Raw genomic sequence first — 22,952 nt, 5'->3', positions numbered from 1 at the left:
GATGGATGTTTAGGGTTATCTCATGGGGATGCGAAAGATTGTGAGGGTTCCTTCACCCCGTGTACCTGTAGTCTTTGATGCTAGTCATTGGTGGTGGTAGTGGGGCTGGAGGTCGTTCGCGGTATCGTTGGGAAGACGCGAACGACAGTCGCAACACGCTTTCATGATGTCATATGACGCCGAGTCCCGTGAAAGGTAGTTTTCGAAGAACATGTTAAAGATCCTACTTTTAACTTTCTAGAAATTGAAGTTATTAATATGGTATTTGACTAGTCTCGTGCCCAGGTATCTGATGATAATTTCTACCATATTTTGGTTGACCCGGTTTTGTGGAAAGTAGCATTGTGCATGGTCAAGTGGTGGGAACGTTCCAAGCTGAGGGCAAACGGAGCCCAGTTTAGTTCGGTGTCCTTTAGACGAACTTCAACAAATTTATATGCCAGCCTGGAGCCCAAAGCTAAGCTTAAGCTTCGTAGGAAAGAAGGTATCCGGGTTCCAAAATGACCTCCGCTCAGCCAAGGGAGCAGGACGCTCGGGTATACGACTATCTGAATGACAAAATCCAGACTTCCGCGGACCTCAGGTCTCTAGATTCGCTGTTGAATGCATTGAAAAATCAACATAGTCTTTTACAACAGCAGGTACGACAAAACATCAACTCCGAAGACAGGATAGCTATCTAACACGGGGGTTGTAGCTCGATCGAGTTGGAAAGGACCTAGGGAAAGCAGAAACAGAGCAGAAGCAGCATTCTAGCTCTGTTCTGACCAAGTCGCACCAGTATCTCCAACGACAGACTGAGATCGATACAAGATTAGAGAAAGTCCGAACTTCTCAGACGGTCTCGGATGTTGTCTTGAATTACCGAAAGAATCTTGACCGACTAAGGCAGTTGGAGATTGCGAAGGGTTATATTACGATCTTACAGGCTGTCAACATTTTGAAGAAACAGACGCAAGATGTTATCGCCACTGACCCGAAAGCGGCGCTGGTACCTTATTATCAGTTACAACAAATATCAGCGCAGTTGAGACGGAAGCATGAAATTGCGGAGGGTGCGGCGGTTCATTTGGTGGAATATGTCGAGCAAGCTACGACCCAACTTTGGGATGACATGAAAGAGCGTCTGTCAAAGCAATTTCAAACTACGTTGGATGCTGTCGGGTGGCCTACACAGGATCTCTCCCCCGAAAAAATGCAGCGGTTCGAGACAGAATTCGTGAAGATACTTGCATTGAGGAAGACGTATGTGTGTTAGAAATTCATTAAAAAGTTGAGGAGCACGCTAACGAAAATCTTATAGCGAGGAGGAAATTGCGGCAAATGTCGACATATCGACATTCAACTCTCTTAATCAGATATCTCAATCTCCAAAGTATGCCCCTCTGTTGGCTTTCACTGCGCTATCCAAAGCCTTTGCTCTCCGATTCCGCTATCACTTCGAAGGAGATAGGCAAACAAACAAGCTTGAAAAGGTAAACCCAATTGTATTCGCTCAGTATATAGGACAACAACTGACCAACTGTCAGCCCGAATGGTATCTTCAACATATAGAAAACCTCATTCGAGAATATCAACCGTTTTGCACAGAGTTCCTGCAACCAATCATCGATTCTGGAGAGCTGCGAAATCATGATGCAGTTCAAGAGTTTATCACATCCCTTCTCCCTATAATCCGGCGCAAAATCGACAACGATCTACCGTTATTAACGGCACAGGGCCCGTTGGCATCTCATTTTGTGCAAGAAATAATCAAGTTCGACGCGATGCTTCGAGATGAGTATCTTTATAGTCCGTTCGGGATCGATCCGGATGACTGGAGAGGGATCACCCATGAGGTTCTCACTGTCAACGACAGTGACTTTTTTAAGAAGTGGTTGGTCGTTGAAAAAGATTGTAGGTTTTCTTTCAGTGTGATTCGTGGTGAGGTTAAGTTAACTCGTTGCTTCAGTCGCCTTGGCTCGGTATGAGAATATCATTGCTGCGGAGGATGCGTGGGCAATCGATTACGATGCTGTTGAACCGAATGAAACCAAGCCCACAAAGTCTGCCTTCCGGGTTAAAGAATTACTTGAACTTGTGACGGAGCGATACCGCCCGCTTCAATCGTTCTCCCAGAAGTTGCGCTTTTTGACGGATATTCAGATTACTATTCTGGACAAATACCACGACAGAGTACACTCTTCGATCGAAGCGTTCAAGATGTTGTCTTCGTCGATCGGGCGGGCGGTTCAGGGCATGGGGAAGCAAGATACGGAATCTATCACCGGCTTGACAGGATTGGAAAGATTGTGTCGAGTTTACGGGAGTGCATTGTTTCTCGGCAATTGCATGAGAGACTGGGGCGAGGACCTGGTTAGTAGAGCGGTCGATTCCTATAACGTTAAAATTCTTAGCTAACGATGTATAGTTCTTTCTGGAGATGTGGGAAGAATTGGGGACCCGTGCTAGAAAGAATACAGGGGGGGGTTTGATTAGTAGTATCGCAAGCCTGGCATCAGCGTCGCAGGCGCAGACAGAAGAAGAGGGCGCATTGTTTGATGAAATGGCAGCTTCATACTCGACAATTCTCAGAGAAGCAGCCAATATGATCCACGATTTAACCAGTAATGCCATCCGAGAGGACCTCAAGGCTTACTATAAAATGTGAGTGGGTTTCGTCTCGAGTTTCTAGTAGCGCCTCTAACCCGCAATAGCCCGCAATGGCAAGTAATAGACGAAGCGGAATCGAAAGAATCAGGTCATTCCTCTGAGCTCGTTCCCCTGCTCAAGACGCTATCATCATTCTGCCCCTACCTATCTCGCTTCTGGGCGCCAAATGCGTTTCAGCGAGAATTCCGCCGGGTTTTGATTTCAACGGAGAACTATTTCCTTGATAGCATCGTCTCGCGAAATCAGTTCTCAGAGCAGGGCGGGCAGCAGTTCCTTCGGGATATGCAAGCCGTGTGGTCAGCTTTACACCAATGGGTTCCCGATGCACCCGGTGTGATGAGAAGGTCAGTATTTCATTCTATGCGTTAAAAAATGACGCGGATCCGAGGCCTTGCTGACAGCAAAATTGCAGGCTACATGAAACGTGCATACTGCTGGCATTACCGGCTGAGGTAAAAGATCCAGACTCTTCCGAAGCCCAAAGGACACTTAAGCACGTTGTGGACTGTATGTTTGAAGACAACCAAAAAGCCAGGGCTGTAATGGAAGAGCTCGGTATCTACAGCTTGACCATCTCAGAGGCACGGAATACCCTACAGCGGCGAGTTGACAGCTGGCAGAAATAATACCACCCTATGGGGCGTTTTTAAGTGTACATAGTAGTGTAGCGAATAGTGTAGCTTGGTAGTCCGAATAATGTCAAGTACTGATAAACAATCAACAATTGTACAAGCACACATAAATCGTATCCTGTATGTAACGTTACGGGGCCTCCCGTGGCTGCTGCTGTACTGTGCAAGATAGAAACTGGATTGATAGAATCCAGACTGCATACCTGTAGGCCGACACATGACCCCCGTGCGCTTGTCCAGTCGACGGCGGCGTCGTTTGTCTCAGCCTTCAGAAGCCACTCGGCAGGACCTGCCGACCAGCTACGGCATCTTTTTGCCATTTTGTGTTGTTATTGTTGTAATTATTTTAACCAAAACCACCACAGCCTTGACTATCCGCTCTGATATCAATTGCGAATCCAATCAAGTCAAATCATCCTTCGATTCAAGCCGTCCTTGTTTGAAATAACGACACCCGTCGAATCACTCTGCATCCAAGCCTATCACAACACCCGCTCGAATATGGATAAGGCGGAGTCAGCCCGGACCCACTCAAAAAAACGAAAGGGAGGAGATGACGGCAAAGGATCGCGGAGCAAGCGTTCCAAGGTGAGAACAGACACTTTCCGTTCCAAGCAGTTCGATGTTTGCTTTACGCAGTTCTGCTATCAAAATATGCAACGGTGCAGGGAACCAGTTTTCGCTAACAAAACGCAAATGCAACATTTATGTGCGCACAATCACCAACTAGCAATGGTATGCAAATCATACCAAGAAAGTCATAGAACCGTACAAGAAAGGGATCTTCGCGACCTGCGATAAGGGCAGAGAATCGCGCTGTGTCGCTGAGCTGTATCGGCTGTTCGAAGAGGTACCTTTTCTTGCTCTCTCTCCCTTGGCTGCCCTTGGGTCGCTGTTCTAGCGGTCCTTCTATTCCCCGTCGAAGGGATGCTACCCTTCCGACGATGAGATAGTTTTATGACAGGCCGTGTCAAGATACTAAGATGACTGCTGCCTAGTATGCAGACAAGCTTTATGGACCGGAAGATGCGGGGACGGCGGATGGTGCCGACAATCAAAATTCTAATGAACCCGAAGATAAGCCGGATGTCGATGACATCGAGGCTGCAATCGCTGCAGAGATTAGTGGCATCAATGCGAAAGGCAAGGCTAAGGACAATAGAATAACGTCGATCAAACTGGATACTCCTTGCTGTGGGTTGCCCCGTCTATCCATGGATCCCAGGCAATGTATCCACAATTACGGTGGATGTGTTCCTGACAGACTGACCTTGTGACTACTTTTCTTTCTTGGTTTTACGAACAGTGATATTCTTCCATACGAGGGAACCCGTGGATCCTGTGGAGCTAGTCGGCTTTATTTTCAAGGATATCGAGGAAACGAAGCGACAACAGACCAGATTCACAAACCGACTTACCCCGATCACAAAAACTTGCAGGGCTAATATCACTGACCTTGAGGAAATAGCACATGAGGTGCTCAAGCCACACTTTCATGAGGGCCAGAAAGGTGTCAAGGTACGTAGACACGGAATATTTGCTCCATCATGCAATATCACTGTGTCGTTATGCATATGGCGCACCCTTGCCTTGCTAGCTAGCACCCTGGATGAATGAGACTGTTACTCTAGATTTTAACCATTAGGCGAAAACTAACCTCGATGCCGCGCTTTTCTGTATGTCCAGTTCGCCATAAGACCCAATCTACGAGATCATCGTGTCATGAACCGAGATGAGATCATTAAATCAGTTGCCAGAATCGTCGGACCGGATCACAAGGTCGACCTGAAAAATTACGACCTTCTCATTATTGTGGAAGTGTGGAGGGTGAGCAAAGCTGAAGTTCCCTTTCTGTGCATTTCCTTCGTTTAAGAATTCCTATGCCAGTGATGTCGAAGCGAGGGGCTCGAAAAGAGGCTCTGGAAAGGAAGTCTACAAACCGACATTCCCCTCGCTTGATAATACAACGACTTTTTTCTTAATTTTTGTTTTTGTATTTTGTTTTTGTCGAAGACGTTGAGAAATCACTGACCCACTTTGCCCCCACAGAACATCTGCGGTGTCAGTGTTGTCCGGGATTTCGAACACTACAAGCGATTCAACCTGGGTTTGGTGGCCGGCCAATCAGAAGGCCCAACAAACGAGAAAGCATGTGGCGTGGCACCAGAATAATCTAGAAGACGGGGTTGTGGACCACATTCTCGGAACAGGAACGTGTTCGAGGGTACCTTGTGCATGGACAGACAGACATCAAACCACACCTCCTCTTCCTCCACTTTGCGCGTCCGGTGCCCAATAGCTTATATTACCAATTCGTTTATCTCACAGTCGACCAATCTTGCTTTTCACAATTGCATCCTACAGAAAAACGGCCGGTTTGGCAGGCTGCTCCGAAGCTCGACAAAAGGCCGTATTCTCATTTGCAGGGTCAAGCGAAGGACATCAGCCCAGGACCATGCCAACAGGAACGCTAGTGATCCTCCGATGAGACAGGGCCTCTCCAACCAATGAGAGTAACTGGAAATCGCTAGTAACCGAGCTTATGAATACTGCTTTTTCTTCTTGCGTGAAATAATCGAACGAGCTTAACATGAACTGCTCCCTTAATCAGCTGTCAGAATGGCTCAAGCTTATGGCTACTAGTCCGCGTACTGAAACGCTCTCTTTCGTCACGATCCTTGGAGCAGCTCGAAAGGACTTTCGGAGACTATGACCAGATTCAGATACCCGCCAGGTATTGGCCTCGCTTCTGAGTCTCTAATTCTTTGGCCTTATGCAAACTCTCGCCTAACTGCACCTCTCACTCGCACATCGTATGAACGATCTAACTAAATGTTTAGCTGAACGCCTTTTTGACTACACACCCACACAAACAAGAAAAAAAAACGCCATGCGCCTCCCATTTCGCAACAATATCATCAGACTAGCGGTGTACCATCATGGGCCCCAAGAAAGACTGGTCCGATATATTAGGAGTGGCGTTGAGTGGTTCCTCATATATTCCATTAATAACCCACCCCGGATTTCCCTTGCGCTCTGGCTTTTTTCCTCCTTGACCGATATGAATTTTATATCTCCTGATAAACTGAGTATCAAAATCGCATACTCTGTTGGATCGGTATCTCAAATCCCTCTTCAATAATATACACTCCCTGGTCCACGATGATTGTCATGCCAGGAGGCCAAGGTGCCAATACCTCTTATAACAAACCAGACATCTCCCAAACCAACCCCACAGATGCCGAGTCAGCGGTAACTATTACTGATGCCGAAAGAATAATCAAAGCCGCCTACCACGGCGAGCGCAGAGTGGCTAGATTCGAAGATCTATCCGCGAATCTATTTTCTACACAATACCTCATAACCCTCGACAATAGAACCCGGCTCCTCTTACGCCTCGCGCCTCCATCAGATGTTAGAGTCTTACAACACGAACGAGATGTTCTCGCCGGTGATTTTGAAATCCTGGAGCTGATACGACAGAATGCACCTGAAGTTCCCGTTCCCGAAGTTGTGATGTACAGCAAGGACGGAAACGGGGCTCTACTAGACGTTCCATTCCTACTCACAACATACATACCCGGAGTCCCACTCGATATTGTCCGTCAAGACCTTCCAGATGAAGTGTTGGCAATGGTCGACTATAATCTCGGTCAACATGCTCGACGGGTCAGCCGCATCCACAACTCACATTTTGGACCTGCGGGTGCAGGTGGTAATGGGAAAATGTATACCACCTGGCATAGCGCATTCTTGTCGATGTTTGAGTCCGTAATGCGGGATGCTGAAGATTTGTTTATCAGTATTCCGTATGAGGTTCTGCGATGGCATGTTGGTAGGCTGGCGTATGCGTTGGATGATGTCAAGGTGCCGCAGTTGGTGTGTTATGATCTGTGTGATAGGCAAAGGGTAATGGTTGATGAGAGGACGGGGAAGTTGAATGGGCTTACGGACTTTGAGAAGGCTGTTTGGGGAGATCCCCTGATGGAGACTTCGTTTAGAGATCCGAGTTTGGCGTTTTTGAATGGTTATGGTGGAGATCCCTTGGGAGCACAGGGCACTAGGCCTAGGGTTTTACTGTAAGTTCTATTTTCTCTGGGGGGTATCTATATTTATGGATATGCTAACGGATGTTCGATAGGTACACGCTCTATTACTACCTTCGAGCCGTCGTTGAAGTTTATTATCACGGGCTGAACCATGAGCTTGAATGCAAGGCCCGCAAAGGCCTGGTCAGGAGTTTGAAGAGTATTTCGGACTACCATGAATAGAGGCCAAAGGTTTTTCACAAGGAGTTTTTCGTTTTCCTGCTTCTGTTTACGACATGACTTTTTATGAATCTTTCCAACGAGTTTCCTTGCTTCACTTCTCCTCTTGTATAATTAATTGATACTTTGGGATCATGGATTTCGGTAACTACTGTACTGCTGCTTTTTATTCTTATTGTTCTTCAATGTTATAAACGGGGATCGAATTGCAAGTTGTATTTTCGCTTCAGCGGTTGAAGCCTCATCGAGTTTTTAGACCATAAGAACGAAAGAGTATGAACGCTCAAAACAAAAGGAAGAATTAAATAGTGGAAGAAAGAAAGATAAGAATAGTAAATAAACCCGCTATGACCATAGAAGATTCCCATATATACCCAAGGAGCAATCCAAAATTAACAAAAAAGAAAACCCAAGCAATTTGATTGTAGACGCTGCACTTTTTCAAAAAATGGTATCATTAATACAACAGACCCAACACAAATCCAAGCTGAACTCTCGACTATCTCATCGGTACGGGAATGGTAACAACGGCACCACCGTCAGTCCCTATTGGCTCGTACGGTAGTACATCTCCGCCACCGAAGTTTGGATCCTCGGGTACTTCTGTTACCACAGGCTGTGGTTCATCTACGGGGACTATAAAGCTTGCTGCCGGAGCACCGTCTACGGTTGTCGGCAGCGATTCATCGGATGGTGGTGTGGTAGTCGGGGGGAGCTCGGTGGATTCTTCGGATGTAGTTTCCGAAGGCGGTGGGAGGGTCTCGGATGGAGATGATTCGGTTGACGAAGCTGGTGCTGTGAATGTTGGGAATTCTTGGGATATGGATGATGTTGTGGGTTCTTCAACTGCGGCCGTGGTGGTGGTCGATGGTTCCGATTCCGATTCTGTAGTAGCGACGGGCTCAGGTGTCGGGGTGGCGGGTTCCTCGATCGAGCTACTGGATCCGGGGTATGGGATTGTCATGAATCCCGAGGAATTGCCGATTTTACCGGGCGCACTGTTCGTTGGGGCTGGAACGTATGGAGCTTCGGTCGGTACCTCGGATGGAACTTCATGAGCAGCGGTTGTGCTCGAGCTGTGGCTATATACTGGGTGGGGGGTTGGCTTCTGTGGCGTAGGCGGAATGACTACTGTCTCCTGTGGGACGTCCGTGCTTTGCCCGTGCTTTCCTGGGTGCATGATATAAGTGGATGGGACGTAAACCTTTGTTGTACCCGTGATGATGTAGTTTGGTGGAGGGAGGCTGGAGATCGCGGCCATCGGCGGGGGCTGTTGGTACTTTGGTGGCGCGGCATGCGATGGCATCGCAGCGATCGGGCAGAGACATTGGCAGTTGCAGGCACCGCCGTTGTTGCTCGGAGGAGCTTTATTCGGAGGGGCGTAGTTTGGCGGAGAGACCGGTTCGGGCATTGTGCTTTCTACCGGGGATTGAACTGGGGAACCGCTGACGGTGAATGTTTCCTATGATGGATTCGTTAGAATTTTATGGGTATAAGAGGGCAGGGGAGGTGCTTACAGTTGAAACCAAGTTGACGGTTTGGGTGGTTCCGTGGCCCACGACTGTGCTTATGATGTGAACGGTATTGTGGACGGTGCTCACGTCATGGACGACATTGTCAACAGTACTGATCAAATGCACCGTCTCGGTATTGATAAGGTGCACCGTTTCGGTATTGATGAGATGGACCGTTTCGGTATTTATCAAATGAACGGTATTCTCAACGGTACTGATCAAATGTAGCGTAGCAGTATCCGTGACCTCTGATACCACGTGCTGCAACTGTGTTTTGGTAACTTCGGACACGACATGCTGCAGTTCGGTCTTGGTTACTTCTTCAAGCGCGGTTCTGGTAACCTCCTCCAACGCGGTCTTGGTAACTTCCTGTGTTACGTGAGAGAGGGCTGTCTTTGTGACTTCGGATACGACATGTCGTACGTCTGTCTTTGTGACCTCGGAGACAACGTGCTGGAGTTGGGTTTTTGTGACCTCGGAAACTATGTGGTTGGTGACTTCGACTTCGTTTTCCACCGTTCGGGTCTGGACTTCGGTTTGCACTTGGGTCTCGATAGATTCGGAGACGATCTATGTTGATTCTGTCAGAATTTGTATAATACGATAGATGACTCGAAGGTAAAAACTTACGACATGGGTTTTAACAGCAGTCTCGGTTTCAACGGCCGTTAAAGTCTCCTTGATAACCTTGGAAACATGAACCACGGAAGTAATAATATTATGAACCACAGAAACCGAAACCACGGTCACCGGCTTCTCCACCACATGGGTAACAAACTGATGGACCGTTTCCGTAATCGGTGGTAAAGTCTCCACGATCGTCGTCGGTTCCACAACGGTAACATGTTTAACCACGTGCTCCGTCACAACTTGATGTTCTGTCTCAGTTTCAGTTAATATTTCGGTCTGAATCTGATGTACTGTCGTCGGAACATGTTGAACCACTGTGACGTGCGAGAAGACGACATGTTGAGAAATCACGGTTGATAGTGAAGTCTCAACTTGATGCTCTGTTATTGTTGCCGTCTCTGTTAGGAATTCTGTCGATATGGATACAGAAATTTCCTGGCCTAGAGCTGTTGATTCGGAACTCGTGGTCGTTGTCTCATGCGGGGGCATCTCATGTACTACTGATGTGGTGGTAGTTTCATGCACCATCGGCGGGGGCATCTCATGGATTGATGTTGTGGTTTCATGTACCACCGGTGGTGGCATTTCATGAACCGATGTCGATGTCGTCGGTTCAGGTGCTGGTGCGTATCCATATTCAGACGGCACCACTACCGGTACAGGAGGATATACACCGGCATATGGATCATGAACTGGGGGGCTTGTGGCTTGCGCTGTCGGGAGGACTAGAAGCTGCAAGCACAGAGGGAGGGCCAAAAGGGCCTTGATGTTAAACTTGACCGACATGATTTTTGCTTGCACTGCTTGGACCTCTCCGGGAGGTTATACACTTGGAACTGGAAAAAAGTGAATGTGTATTAAAGATTAAAGTGATATCTATGCTTGAGTGTCAGTCATTATATTCATTCTTTCGTGTATACGGAATATCAAATATCAATGTTTAAGGTAACACTCACATTGGAAAACGGAAAACTTTGGGCAAAGAGTCTACTGAACGGGGGGACCTGTCCCTCTGCCTGCCGTACGAACCGAAAAGAGAGTCTATAAAAATATAAAAATAAAATCCAAAAGAAGGTGAATGGAAGAATGTAAAAAAAAAAGAGCGACGTTCGTTCGACGACCGGTCACTGGTTTCCAAAATACAACGACAAAAGCGAAGGTGGAAAGAAACTCCAAAAGCCAAGGGCGAAGGGGGGAATTAACCATCTTGATATCGTTCTACACACGAGCCTTCTCCGCCTCTGCTGAAAAAAAAAACCTATTCACGATCGTTTCAGCAGCTATTCCCTTCCGTGGAGGCAGCGTTGCTGCATGGGGTGTTTGAAGGGGTCGAAACATACTTGGTCGGAACGGACACTCCCACTTCGGTATAAACGGGCCCTGCCAAGCCGCATTCTGTACCGCCTCAAAACGGCACCGGTCGCATCTCCTAAGAAAAATGTTTCTGGTCTGTTTCTGCCACAGGAAGAATATACGGAATCCTTCGTAAAAGCTTCAGGGCTCGACCGCGATTCCGGGTTTGGCGAACTTTTTGTCGACGGCATGGCATGGCACGGCTGTCGGGATGCATGCTAGGCGCTGTGCCCAGTGTTTAAACGACATCGTTTCTCAATAATTGTTTCGGGCTTCTTAATATTACAGGTGAGCTGCACAGCACGCGGGTGGGAGCCTACTCCCTTATCTTTGCTATAGATACTTCGGTTGTGATCCGAATCCTTCAAGTCGAGCCGATAGGGGTCTATTGAATTCAATGCATTGAATTTCGTCGAGCCGTCTGTATCCAAGTATAGACTCTATAGACTCTTTTAATCTCCGTTGAAAGACCCTTTTCGATCGAATCTCGACGATGACGAAAAGTAATTGTTTTAGTGACGTCGAGGGCTGTGCACCTAAACCAAATGGATACATCAGTTCGATCGAAACGCCGCAGTTATGTATCAATCCAAGTGGCCTGATCATGAACCGATATGGCACAGTAGATTCGAGACCAGAGGCTTGGTAAACGTAAAACATTCGAGATGCCCAATCTTTTTCATTCATTGGTATGTATTATACGGCAAACAGCGATAAACAGCCCCGCGGACTCCAAAGGAATATCGATAACACCCCCATCCCTGGGGCCCAAACCCCAAAGGCTCCAGAAGCGAACGAAAGCCTGTCCTTGCCGTTTAATGTACATAATGCACGACGCTGACTCCTCCCGTAAACGGTCACTTAAACATTCTCCGCCCGATCACCTCTTCAATTTTGTCCAACCGGCCGATACTTCGGTTCCGCCGTTAATGGCGTTTCTCTTCCCGCTCCCGCTGCTCGGGCTTCCTACACCAGGGCTCCCGTTCCCAACTGCAGGAATAGACCCGATTCCTCCCTTTTTGATGTTAATAGGGATCGCCTTAGCAGGCTGCGGACTCCCTGCTAATCCATCCTTCCCTTTATCATCCTCCCTAAACTCACCGAGTTCACTTATAAACTTGGCAGCCGGGTCTTCCTCGATTTCGTTTTCAATCAGATCCCACTCTGCATTCGAGGTTTCACTGACAAGCAAATGTTTCGTGCGATCGATTACATTATTAAGAGTGATCTTCCATCGAGCCATATGTTGTAATCCTTGCGGTGAGTTTAGGAATGAGTGCGCAGAGCTGTGGTTCACACGGCCAAGAAACATGTTTACAGCCTGTGGTTTCTTTCCCTGAGCGAGAGGGGTCGCGGTGACTGCCTCTTGCGTGGCTTCGCTCCATTGGACGAGGGCTTGATGGTGCTTTGTCGGTGTGCAGAGGAGGAGACGATACAGATTCCTGCCAGGCTGCCATACATCCTCAATTTCAGCCGCTGCTTCTTCGAGACCCTGGCTCCAACAAAGCCAGGCTACATTGTAAACCAGCATGCTAACTCCCTCGATAAACATTGCATATTGTTCCGAATCCACGGAATGCAGCTGGGGAAGTGGCAGGGTAGTGGACAACGGGCGTGCTCTACTAAAGCGCGGGTTTCGGATTGAAGGTGATGGAGCATCGCGTATCGGTAGAATGATCTCACAGGGGAGCTTCAGACCCAGATAGGTAGCTATCAACACCGACATGTGGGAAAGGTGACTGAGGGCAACTGTTATGTTGTTCGGATTCATGTTATAGATTTGTCGGATGTCGGGGATGACCACGCCGTTAAGCATGTATTCGACAGCCCGTTTCTTCCGTCTCTGTCGCAACAAATTGAGGCCGGCGATTTCACGACATAGGAAAACTCGAGACTCGGCCGTCCTTTCGTAAAGAGTGTTCCATTTAGTGTTTGTCACCCTGGTGTCCTTTCGGACCTTTTCCACCAGTATATCTTTGTTTTGGAGTAGTACGTTCCGTGTCTCCTTGAGGAGCTGCTGTCGTTTCTGGTTCTTTAACTTCAAGTCTGCGAGGTACCTGCGATGCTCCTCCAGTTCTGTCCGTAGCTCGTCGACCCTGTCTTGTATGCCTGTGATTGTGTTCTCAAGCTCCTGCTTCTCTCTTACAGCTTCTGAGAATTTCCCGTGCGCCGAGATATTAGATGCACCCTCCTCGACTTCTTTTTCAAGCTTCTCATTCCCCATGAGCACCGAAATAATCTCATACCGAAGAGGATACATCTTATCCCGTGTACAATCCTTACACGTCAATTTCGGAAGCTGCCTTTCGCACACCTGGCACGGCCCAACAGGAGCAGGCGGTGCCGCCGCCCTCGGAGGTGACTTATCATCCTTCGCCGGTCGGCCGTTGACTCCTGACGGTAGCGGTTCGGATACGGTTCGCTGCATCCGTTGCTGCTGTTGGAGCCGAGCCCTGCTCGAGTGACTGGGTGGAGGAGGGGCATGGCGATTTGGGGTCTCGTATGCGTGGGAATAGCCATGGTGTATCGGAGGTGGGAGTGGGCGGTGGGAAACGAGAGATGGAGGATACCCCGGTGGAGGGGCAGCTAGTCGTGGCGACGCATGCGCATAAGGATCTGGTGCAGGTGAGCCCGATGACGATCTAGGCGGTGGAGGAGGGGCGGGGATTCGGTGGTGTCGTATGGGATCCAGCTTGGAGGGTTGACGGGCGTGTAGAAGGGAGGTGAAGACCGTCCTCCCTTTTCGCGACGGTTGCTGGCGGTTTCTTCTTTGTCGAGAGAGATGGGATGGAAGGGGATGGGATGAGATGGGGTGTCTATGAAGCGAAGCTATTTAGGTCGGCTGGAGCTTGAGTAACTACAAGCTATACTCGGTAGGTATTTATTCGTTGGTCGCAAGTCAGTTTATAAACTCGAGTCCGGTTACGGTAACTTTTATGAATGTTATAGTAACGGCAGCTTGGATAGAAATATTTGGGAGAGAGAGATGAATGGTGAAGTTCTCGAAATAGATATGAGACTAAGGAAAGTCCTGGAATGGGTTTAACTAGAAGTGGTGACTGTTCGGTTTGTTCTGTTCTGTCGGGTGGTTAAATGGTTTGTCGTCACTGCCATGCGAACAAGCAGCCATCCGATATTATACCATCAGCTGACCCTCGCGGATACCTACTTGAGTACTTACTTCCTAACAATTTAGAATAATAATGTCTACAGGTATGAAGTGGGTTGAGGGTGCGGGTATCTAGTATTATTGATGTGACATGTGGTGAGGAAAGTATAGTTAACATTGAATGCTAGTATATTCGACTTTTGAAGTTTACTGGATCGTCGCAGCTTCAACCGTCTGAGCTTCCTCCAGTTTTATTCTCGAGATGTATTGTTCGATGCCCCCGGTAGACTTTAACCTTTTCTTGACTTCTTCCACCAAGTCTTTGACGGCTACCGGAATACCCTCCTTCTCAGGGTGACCGTCGGGAAGACCCAACTCCTTGATTCGAACGGTGTCGAGTCCAAGTTGCTCGTTGAAAATGATTACGGCAAATGGGACACCTCCAACTTCTGCAGCTTTGAACTGTGCCTGCATTTTAGGACAAGTTTTGTATAAGAACTCGGCCTGGATTTTCAGTTGTTTTGGTCAGCGGATTCGAATATACCGTGCTTTGAGGATTTAATAATATCATACCTTGATACCACCCTCCCAGAGCTGCTTGGCAATGGCCATTCGCTCCTTCAAAAAGCCGTTCTTGTTCTCTCCAGAGCCTTCGGGCATCGCCATGACATAAATATCAACATCAGAGCTTCTGAGGGCTGCCGGGCTGTTCTCCAGTCTCTTCCTGATGATGCTGTATATCCTGTCAACGCCGAACGAGATACCGACGCATGGAATCTTGCCCTTTCCGGAAAACATGCCGACCAATTCGTCGTATCTACCACCTGCGGCGATAGAACCTACACCAACGGTATCATCGTCCGATCGATCCGCTTCCGGATCATCCTTGTTGACCTTCGACTTCTTCTTTCCCTTCGATGACGATGCAACAACCGGACCTTGCGTAGCAGCTGGTGGTGCGGAGAGTTCTGTAACAACTTCATAGATGATACCGGTGTAGTAATCTAAACCACGAGCCAACGAGAGATCGAAAGAGATCTTTGGTGTAACTTCGAAGATATCCAAGTAGTCGAACAGCAGTCTCAGATCACTCAGACCTTTCTTGATGCTCTCATTCGAAGCCAATGATTCGGTCTTCTCGAGCTCCTCCAAGAGATCCCGCCCACCCTTCTTAAGCACAAACTCTCCGATCTTGTCTGCAACTTCCGGATCAAGACCCTTTTGTTCCGTCATTTCCTTCCTGACTTCCTCCCATGGCGACTTGTCCAGCTTGTCGACGGCGCTGGATATCGGCCTGATCTTATCCTTCGGTACACCGCAGACCTCGAACAATCCATCGAGGATTTGTCGGTGATTTAACTTGATAGTGTACTCTCCGATATTCAAACCGTCCAAAATTTCGACCGTAATCCTCATGATTTCAGCATCGGGCAACATGGGGTCGTACGTTCCAGCGATATCAAAATCGCATTGGTAGAACTCCCTCATCCTGCCTTTCGATACGGCAGGCTGATCTCTCCTGTAAACTTTCGCGAGGTGGTATCTTTTAATAGATGTGACGGTCGGGTTCATGGCGAGCCATCTGGCGAATGGAACGGTAAGGTCATATCGAAGGGAACTGATCTCTCCTCCCTGGTCGGCGAGGTCGTAGATGAGTTTCGAGTCTTCGCCATATTTTCCGGCTAGAACTTCTTTAAGCTCGAAGACCGGGGTGTCAAGAGAGACCGCTCCGTGTTTTTTGAACGTGGTAGTGATCTTTTCAAAGATCTTGTCGCGAACGGCGATATCGACTCCGGCCCCTAAGTGGGTTTTTGACAGGAAGTGTTAGGCTGTTATCGTGTGCCCCTCATCTGCACCTGCCCCACCAGAGCAAAACTGCAAAAGAATTCAAAAGCCACAAGATAGGAAAGGTGTAAGCTTACAATCGCGGGAGCCTTTGACGGTCTTGAGGGTAATCTGTTGTTTGCCCATGTCGTCCGAATTAGAAGATTTCGAGCTATACCGGAGCTGTGGTTGAGGTTGAAGAGTGGAGATTATGGAAGGACGGACGAAGTGGGATGTCTGCGTTCCAAGCAGTTGCAATTGTGTCGACGATCGAATGTTAACAAATGGTAGCAGTCGCTGTCTGGCAATGGAAGAAAACAACCGGGCGCGGGGCATTCAATTGAAGAGAAATATTACGACGGCTTCCAAGTCAAGAAGCCGCCGAGGGAATTAATCAGAGGCAAGCAGGTATAATAATAAGAGTCAGCTCCGACTGACACAAAATGTGAGTCGTAGGTTCTCCGTTCGTATCAAAATTTGGTCCAAAATCGGCCGCCCCCGCCGGCAGTTTTACGCGGGGCCGTTCGGCTGCACTTCCGCGTGACGACTGCTGCTGATAGCTGGGACTTGCGACACCACGCCTGAGCTTTCGTTCTTCTTCTCCATACCATCTCATTCGCATCATGGAATCTACATTTCGTTCACCCTCGGCCAGATAGTACCGGCTCATGTACAGTTTCTTTCCCGATCCTCCGTGATACGAACGAAAAAGGGACACCATGGCGGAGATGTTCTGCCAACAGTGTAGAACGCCGTTGAGGCTTCACGGCTCCCTTCAGAATCTCAACCCTGCTGCATTAAACTTACTACATGGTATTTACATGCCCTTTCGACCTTTCCCTATGACATGGAAATACTCGGGGGGAAGGCTATGCGTATTAACTGGTGGCTTTTAGGATCATCGACATCCTCATCACCATCCAAACAAACCGTCTTCGATCCCCGAACACACTCATCAGCTAGCCATATTCACGGCTCCCTTCGAAAAGATATCTACGAACAGGCTCTAAGAAACGACGGCCACCCGGTCGTCAAACGGAGTATACCAAATGCTCCCAAGAACTCATCACCCCTCGCCGGAGTACCGGCCAACATGGCCGAGTCCTTCGTCATGCTCTCGGACTCGGTCATACTACGGACACCTCAACCCATAGTCGGCGAAGCGGTGCAGAATGGCGGTTTGGCGACAACATCGAGCGGGATTACGCCCGAGGACTCGTTGTCACATAAGATGCAGACGTCGAGGCGGTTGTTTGATGTTTTGAGCGCTAGATCGGATATCGATTACCCGATATGTATGGAGTGTACTGAATTACTGGTGGAAGGATTACAGAGACGGTTGGGAGAAGCTACCAAGAGTAGAGATGGGTACCAGCAGTTTTTGAAGAAGTTACAGGCGGAGATCCCAACAGACGCCGAAGCCGCAAAGGTAGAAGAGGATCTTGCAAAAGTTAAGCAGGAGAAGGATGCTACTTTGCTAGAGCTGGAGGCGTTGGAGCGCGAGAAGGCTCAAATAGAAGCCGAGATCGCAGAAGCCGAGGAAGAATCAAAGAGATTGGAGGCCGAGGAAGAAGAATTTTGGCAGGAGAGGAACCTGTTTTCCCAGCAATTGGAAGAGTTTCAAAACGAGCGCGATAGCATCAATCTGCGGTTCGACCATGACACGAAACAGCGGGATAGATTACATCGTACAAACGTATACAACGACACGTTTTGCATTGGACACGATGGGTTCTTTGGGACTATCAACGGTCTACGGTTGGGGAAGCTTCCATCACAGCCCGTACGTGGATCCCGTAAACTACCTGTTGCCACCGTGGATACTAACGGTGCTTCTCCATAGGTGGAATGGGCAGAGATTAATGCGGCATGGGGCCAGACGCTCCTTTTGCTCCACACCGTGGCCGATAAGCTCGGCTTCGTCTTTGATAACTACAAGTTGAAACCGATGGGGTCTACTTCGAAAATCGAAAAAATAGAACCGAGACAGATGGACACCACGTCGAGCCGAATCGGGGCCGCGCTAGGGGCCGTCAGCAGGAGTGATGTTCGGGTCCAAACGCTTGAGCTGTTTAGCTCCGGTACGATTCCAATGGGCCATCTGTTCGCGCATCGCAAGTTCGACGGTGCTATGGTCGCGTTCCTCGATTGTATCAAGCAGCTGGGAGAGTTTGTTGCGAAAGCAGACCCGACTGCTGTTCTCCCGTATACGATAGTGAAGGATAAGATTGGAGATGTGTCCATACGGCTGACGTTCAACCAAGACGAGCCGTGGACGAAGGCTTGCAAGTATACCTTGACGTGTGCTAAGTTCCTACTGGCGTATGCATCAAATCAGGGGCTTGCTAGAAGAGTGCAGCAGCAGCAGCAGCAGCAGCAATCGCAAACGAGATGAACATGACGACGACCACTACTTTGATATTTTTACGGCAAGAAGTGGCCTGTCAGTTTGGAAAATATATCGTGTAAGGCTGAGATTAAGTCAAGAGCGCTAAGGATATCTTGAAACGAAATCCTCGGCTTGGATGACGAATGTGATGAATATCAGCCCGAGCGGAAGGGATTACGGAGAACAGGCGTTCGTTTTATATGGATCGATGGGATATCAATTGTTGGCAATGCATGGATTGAAGGATTTGTTTCCGAAGATACCCATTTTAGTTGGAGCCCCTGGACTATCAAACGGCTCGGAAGGGCCTTTTTCTTCTCGCTCTTTATTTTTTGAGTCTAGATTGGCATCTGGGATTCATAGACAATTTTGTATTGACTGGGAGTACGAAAATCATCAAACCGTATTCTTTTCTTCTTTCTTTTGTCAAAGTTACTCTTTTTGTGGCAAGTTTGAAACGAAAGTATGTAAAGCTGTACGACATGGAGAGCTAGAGGGGAAAAACCGGTCACTGCATATGCACGGTGCCAGGACATGGACCGGGCTGCATCCACATCGTGCATACCGTTTTTTTTTCCTCATGCACGTTCGTGTCGGACCGATCGCGACGTGACCTCGATATAAACGGTTGGCGGTCGAGAGCAAGCTTAACCACGAAATTTGATACCCTTCGCGTTCTGTCAAGTTTCAGGTTTTTTTTTTTTGTTCTTATCCGCCTTAAAGTATCTCCGCCTCGCGAGCTTGTGTGTGTGGTTACTTTTCTCCGACGCCCGCGGCGGGCTAACTTGATAGGGAGGAGCCGTTCAAGCTTCTTGGAGAGCACCGGACCACCTTGGAAGCTACTCGGAGACCAGGGGCAAAGTCTGGGATGACGCAGTTGGACCTGGAAATAGCTGGTCGACGGCAGGGGAGAGGACTCCCATCGACCGATCAATATCTCCTATCCACATTTAATTCTCATTTACCTAACAGATATACCGACGATTCATAAATTCGAGGCATCGCGAATTGTGAACGAATGAACGAATGTTAAGAGAATTTGATTATAGCCCGCCGCCGAACGGATGATATTACCATTTTCAGTATAAGAATAGATTCCGGGGTAATGTAGCTTTGCAGGACAGGTACATACAAGTACATGCTACTTTATAATCAGCTAGCGCGGTCCACACACAGCGGGACGATACGATACGATAAGAGGTTACATCAGAGCGTTTCTGTCAGTCCAGTCGCTGTTCAGGGAAGTCGCAGCAGCTTTCTGTTCGCAGCGGCCCAACCTTGTTCTTTTTCTTTTTCTTTTTCTTTTTCTCTTCTCGTCCTTTGCTTTTCCTTTCCAGAGTGTCAATGTTTTATTCCCTTTCAGCTCTTCTGGGAAACAAGTCAAGTTGGAGAAGCAAGCAAGTAAGAGGCAAGTCTGTAAGTGATTATTTGGCGACAGGGCAGTTGGTTATGTTATTGCTCGTTCGCTGTCTGCAGTTTTATACCTCGACATCTCTCCCATCCAATCCGTTCCTCTTCCCTCCAGCCTCCACTTTAAAACAATCATCATCACCACCATCAGCTACTTTAGTCATAAAAACAAAATAAAATACAAAAATACAAAAAAACATCAATTGCCAGGCCTCTTCTGTGAAACTTTCGGTCCAAAGTGTAGGTATATATCCTCTGGTAGTGTATATACGTATAGCTAGACTCGGGCTTCGACGGATGTCATCTGCAGGCACCGTGTGTACTTACGTTTCTCGACTTCACCTCATCGTGCCGACCACGCGACGATACCGACGTCGTGTTCAAAGTTCTTTTTGCTTTCTTCTTCAAAGGTCTTCCTGATCCTTGTCGGTGCATACGACCTCTACGAAAATCTTGATAGTTTGTTCCCGACTTCGAAACCTGCCATTACGCAAGCTCGCCTTTTTTTTTTCTATCTACTCGGGTCATATCATATCCAGCGGATTCCCTCTGTATCCGGACCCGGAACACCGACACCTTGGCTTCTGACCTGTTCCAAAAATAATTCCCTTTGCTCCCGTTGTGCTGCTGAAATACGCAGATCGAGCAAGTGTTTTTCCCCGCCAAGCGGCCGCCCTCCGTCTAGGTACTTGCGGTACACACAGTACATGTACCGTTCGAACAGGCCGGGCAGGTTGTATTCTCTCGTATAGACAACCCGCAAAATCGGATATTGTACATACGACGCTGCTACCTTGAATTTTTGGCTCGTTCACGTTGGGTTACCGGTACCAAATAATCCCCAGCCGTCTGTCAGTCTCTGTCTGCTGTCTGTCGGCCCACCAACATTCACCCCAGTCGAGCCTGCGCCTCCAAACCTTTTTCCCTTCGAATTCTCGACTTTCTCGTTTTAATTTTATACCGCATACCCAAACAGGAATCCGACTTGCATGACCGCCTGCTGTCGGCGCTGTCAGTCCTAGACATCCAGCCCACCCGGCCATAATATCTCGCCCATCCTACATCATTTTTTTCTTGGGTTCTTTCGCAATATACCTGAGTTACTAAACACTTAGATCATCTACAATTAAAATCTGTTCGTGCTCTTCCCCTCCCTCTTTTTGTATTTTTTTTTATTCCTCTTTTTCTTCCTTTTCCCGCCCTCGTTCCATGCACATGCACCCTTGTCCCTTCGCTCGTTAAGCACTATTGTTCCTGTCTACAATGACATCGAGTCGCACCACCCGAAGGGGATAAATGCTTGGTCACGATCATTCCGCACGACCTTGATATACTGCCAATCTTGCGGTGTTTCGATCTGACATTGATGATCTTTTCAAACGATTGATTACCCATTCCGACTTTCATAGCTATTTTACTTGCTTTGCCGTTTTTTATTTCGACATAAATTCTGGCGCTGCTCGTTTCACAAAATAGCCGTTTTTACCCATTCGCATTTGCCTCGTACCTGGGATAACAGGCGGCGCACACTGTACACTGTTTGTCATAACGGTTGTTCCTTGACGAGAATACATCGGTACAGAGCAAAGTGGTTACACTACGTTACACCTCTTGGATAATTCGCCCATTGAGGCCATCGCTCCAGCTGGACTCTTCTTCCTCGATCATAACTCCCACCTTCCCTTGAACATATCTATCGTGATCTTTCCCGGTACTTCGTCATACAGATCACATACACCCTAGTCTCTACATCAATCCTTTTTTCCTCGCCTTACATTACATTATCGAAAACAGCAATCCGGCAGGGTCCCGCGCACCCATAAAACCGTACTAATGCCTCTCTTTTCCAGAAAAAAGAAGGTCAAGATCGACCTAACAGAATACCATCGGGACAAAAGAAAGATGGGCAAGAGCGTCGACCCTTCCAGAGCTATCACAGAGGATGAACCATGGGCTATTGCTCAGCAGGCCGGCAAGGGTATTTCGCAGATGCGACATAAAGACCAATATGGCAATGAGATTAGTACGTTTCCGGCTACCAAATTCCGTCTCCTCCTGCGATTTTGTGTTAACGTTGCAATTTTGAATATAGCCGACCCAGACCGGAGCAATCCTACACGCCACAGGATGGAGCGCCCTTTAGATACCATCCGGGGTTTCGAGAGAGCTATCGACAGTGATTATGATAGAGAGTATGCACCACGCCGCTCGAATAGATATGGTATGTAGCTTTCCATACCCCCATTCTTACGTTTCTCTTTTTTATATGCGAAACAAAAATCCGGAACTTGGCATAGTTCGGTCTTTACCAATGGCGTACTGACGATATATCTTTCGTAGGGCCGAATTCGCAATATGAACAACAGAACTCGCAGCGAACCTCGATGGCTTACCAATACGGTGACCAGAGCGCGAGGCAGTCGACGCATGAGCAGTATGTTTCTTCCACCTCTGTGTTATTTTAGAGTCTACTCACACCCTACTTTTATTTTAGCTATGACAACGGTAATTCGTACTCGCAGAGGCCGCAATACCAACAACAGCGAAACTCGGGCTACGAAAATGCTCCTAACGGCGCCCGATACCGAGGGGAAGTTCCGTCTGATTCTAACTCCGGCGGAAGCGGCTGGTCCGGCGACCCATATTCTACAAACCCATCTTCCGATGCCTCGATATACGCCAACTATGAGCAGCAACAGCAACAGCAGCAATATGGCCAGTCGGGTAGATTACCGCTAAGTTCGAATGATAAGCCCTTGCCGAATAACAATCGCCTCTCGGGAAATTCCCCTCCGACAGGATATCAGAATGGTTATAGCAATCAACCCCAGCAGCAGCAGAATGGATATCCCCAACAGAATGGATACCCCCAGCAGCAGCAACCACGAAACGGCTACGCTCAACAGCAGCAGCAATATGGTTCCTACGATGGACAAAGCCAAGACCCACAAAATCAGGCCCAATACAGACAACCGTATGGGCAGCAGCAACATCAAACCCAAGCCGCCTGGAGTCAGCAGCAACCAGCAAAAACAACAGTTTCGAAAAGTTCGGCTGCCGCCGAAGGAAAAGAGAAGAGAAGATCTTGGTTCCGAAGGAGCAAGTCTTAAATTTCTCCATCCAGCGTTTAATTATTGCGTATGCATCGTCCTGCCAACCCTTCCCAACACT

General features: G+C 48.1%; 7 protein-coding genes across 7 annotated transcripts; 5 read left to right on the top strand and 2 right to left on the bottom strand.

Annotated features, from left to right (window-relative positions):
• Window positions 1–500: 500 nt before the first annotated feature.
• On the top strand, window positions 501–3,278 carry DFL_007274 (uncharacterized protein; the record flags this gene model as incomplete). Its single annotated transcript, XM_067636830.1, has 8 exons — window positions 501–641; window positions 698–1,245; window positions 1,304–1,475; window positions 1,530–1,896; window positions 1,952–2,355; window positions 2,411–2,646; window positions 2,697–2,996; window positions 3,065–3,278. 8 exons carry the CDS (start codon window positions 501–503, stop codon window positions 3,276–3,278), a joined length of 2,382 nt encoding a protein of 793 aa, XP_067488406.1.
• A 507-nt stretch (window positions 3,279–3,785) lies between these two features.
• DFL_007273 (uncharacterized protein) lies at window positions 3,786–5,456 on the top strand (the record flags this gene model as incomplete). The annotated part of the gene is made up of 6 exons (XM_067636829.1): window positions 3,786–3,872; window positions 4,015–4,134; window positions 4,283–4,478; window positions 4,591–4,802; window positions 4,971–5,111; window positions 5,334–5,456. 6 exons carry the CDS (start codon window positions 3,786–3,788, stop codon window positions 5,454–5,456), a joined length of 879 nt encoding a protein of 292 aa, XP_067488405.1.
• Window positions 5,457–6,446: 990 nt separating this feature from the next.
• On the top strand, window positions 6,447–7,555 carry DFL_007272 (uncharacterized protein; the record flags this gene model as incomplete). Its single annotated transcript, XM_067636828.1, has 3 exons — window positions 6,447–7,012; window positions 7,088–7,363; window positions 7,426–7,555. 3 exons carry the CDS (start codon window positions 6,447–6,449, stop codon window positions 7,553–7,555), a joined length of 972 nt encoding a protein of 323 aa, XP_067488404.1.
• Window positions 7,556–8,051: 496 nt separating this feature from the next.
• On the bottom strand, window positions 8,052–10,482 carry DFL_007271 (uncharacterized protein; the record flags this gene model as incomplete). The annotated part of the gene is made up of 3 exons (XM_067636827.1): window positions 8,052–9,014; window positions 9,070–9,636; window positions 9,697–10,482. The coding sequence occupies 3 exons, from the start codon at window positions 10,480–10,482 to the stop codon at window positions 8,052–8,054; spliced, it is 2,316 nt and encodes a 771-aa protein (XP_067488403.1).
• A 1,447-nt stretch (window positions 10,483–11,929) lies between these two features.
• Window positions 11,930–16,318, bottom strand: DFL_007270 (uncharacterized protein; the record flags this gene model as incomplete). Its single annotated transcript, XM_067636826.1, has 4 exons — window positions 11,930–13,865; window positions 14,370–14,662; window positions 14,732–15,957; window positions 16,081–16,318. The coding sequence occupies 4 exons, from the start codon at window positions 16,316–16,318 to the stop codon at window positions 11,930–11,932; spliced, it is 3,693 nt and encodes a 1,230-aa protein (XP_067488402.1).
• Window positions 16,319–16,701: 383 nt separating this feature from the next.
• Window positions 16,702–18,377, top strand: DFL_007269 (uncharacterized protein; the record flags this gene model as incomplete). Its single annotated transcript, XM_067636824.1, has 3 exons — window positions 16,702–16,795; window positions 16,879–17,765; window positions 17,826–18,377. The coding sequence occupies 3 exons, from the start codon at window positions 16,702–16,704 to the stop codon at window positions 18,375–18,377; spliced, it is 1,533 nt and encodes a 510-aa protein (XP_067488401.1).
• Window positions 18,378–21,683: 3,306 nt separating this feature from the next.
• Window positions 21,684–22,891, top strand: DFL_007268 (uncharacterized protein; the record flags this gene model as incomplete). Its single annotated transcript, XM_067636823.1, has 4 exons — window positions 21,684–21,804; window positions 21,874–22,002; window positions 22,122–22,215; window positions 22,276–22,891. The coding sequence occupies 4 exons, from the start codon at window positions 21,684–21,686 to the stop codon at window positions 22,889–22,891; spliced, it is 960 nt and encodes a 319-aa protein (XP_067488400.1).
• Window positions 22,892–22,952: the final 61 nt, after the last annotated feature.

The sequence above is a fragment of the Arthrobotrys flagrans genome, assembly GCF_004000055.1.
Source record: "Arthrobotrys flagrans strain CBS H-5679 chromosome Unknown unitig_8, whole genome shotgun sequence".
NCBI classification, from domain to species: Eukaryota; Fungi; Ascomycota; class Orbiliomycetes; order Orbiliales; family Orbiliaceae; genus Arthrobotrys; species Arthrobotrys flagrans.
This window is presented reverse-complemented; position numbering and strand designations above follow the sequence as displayed.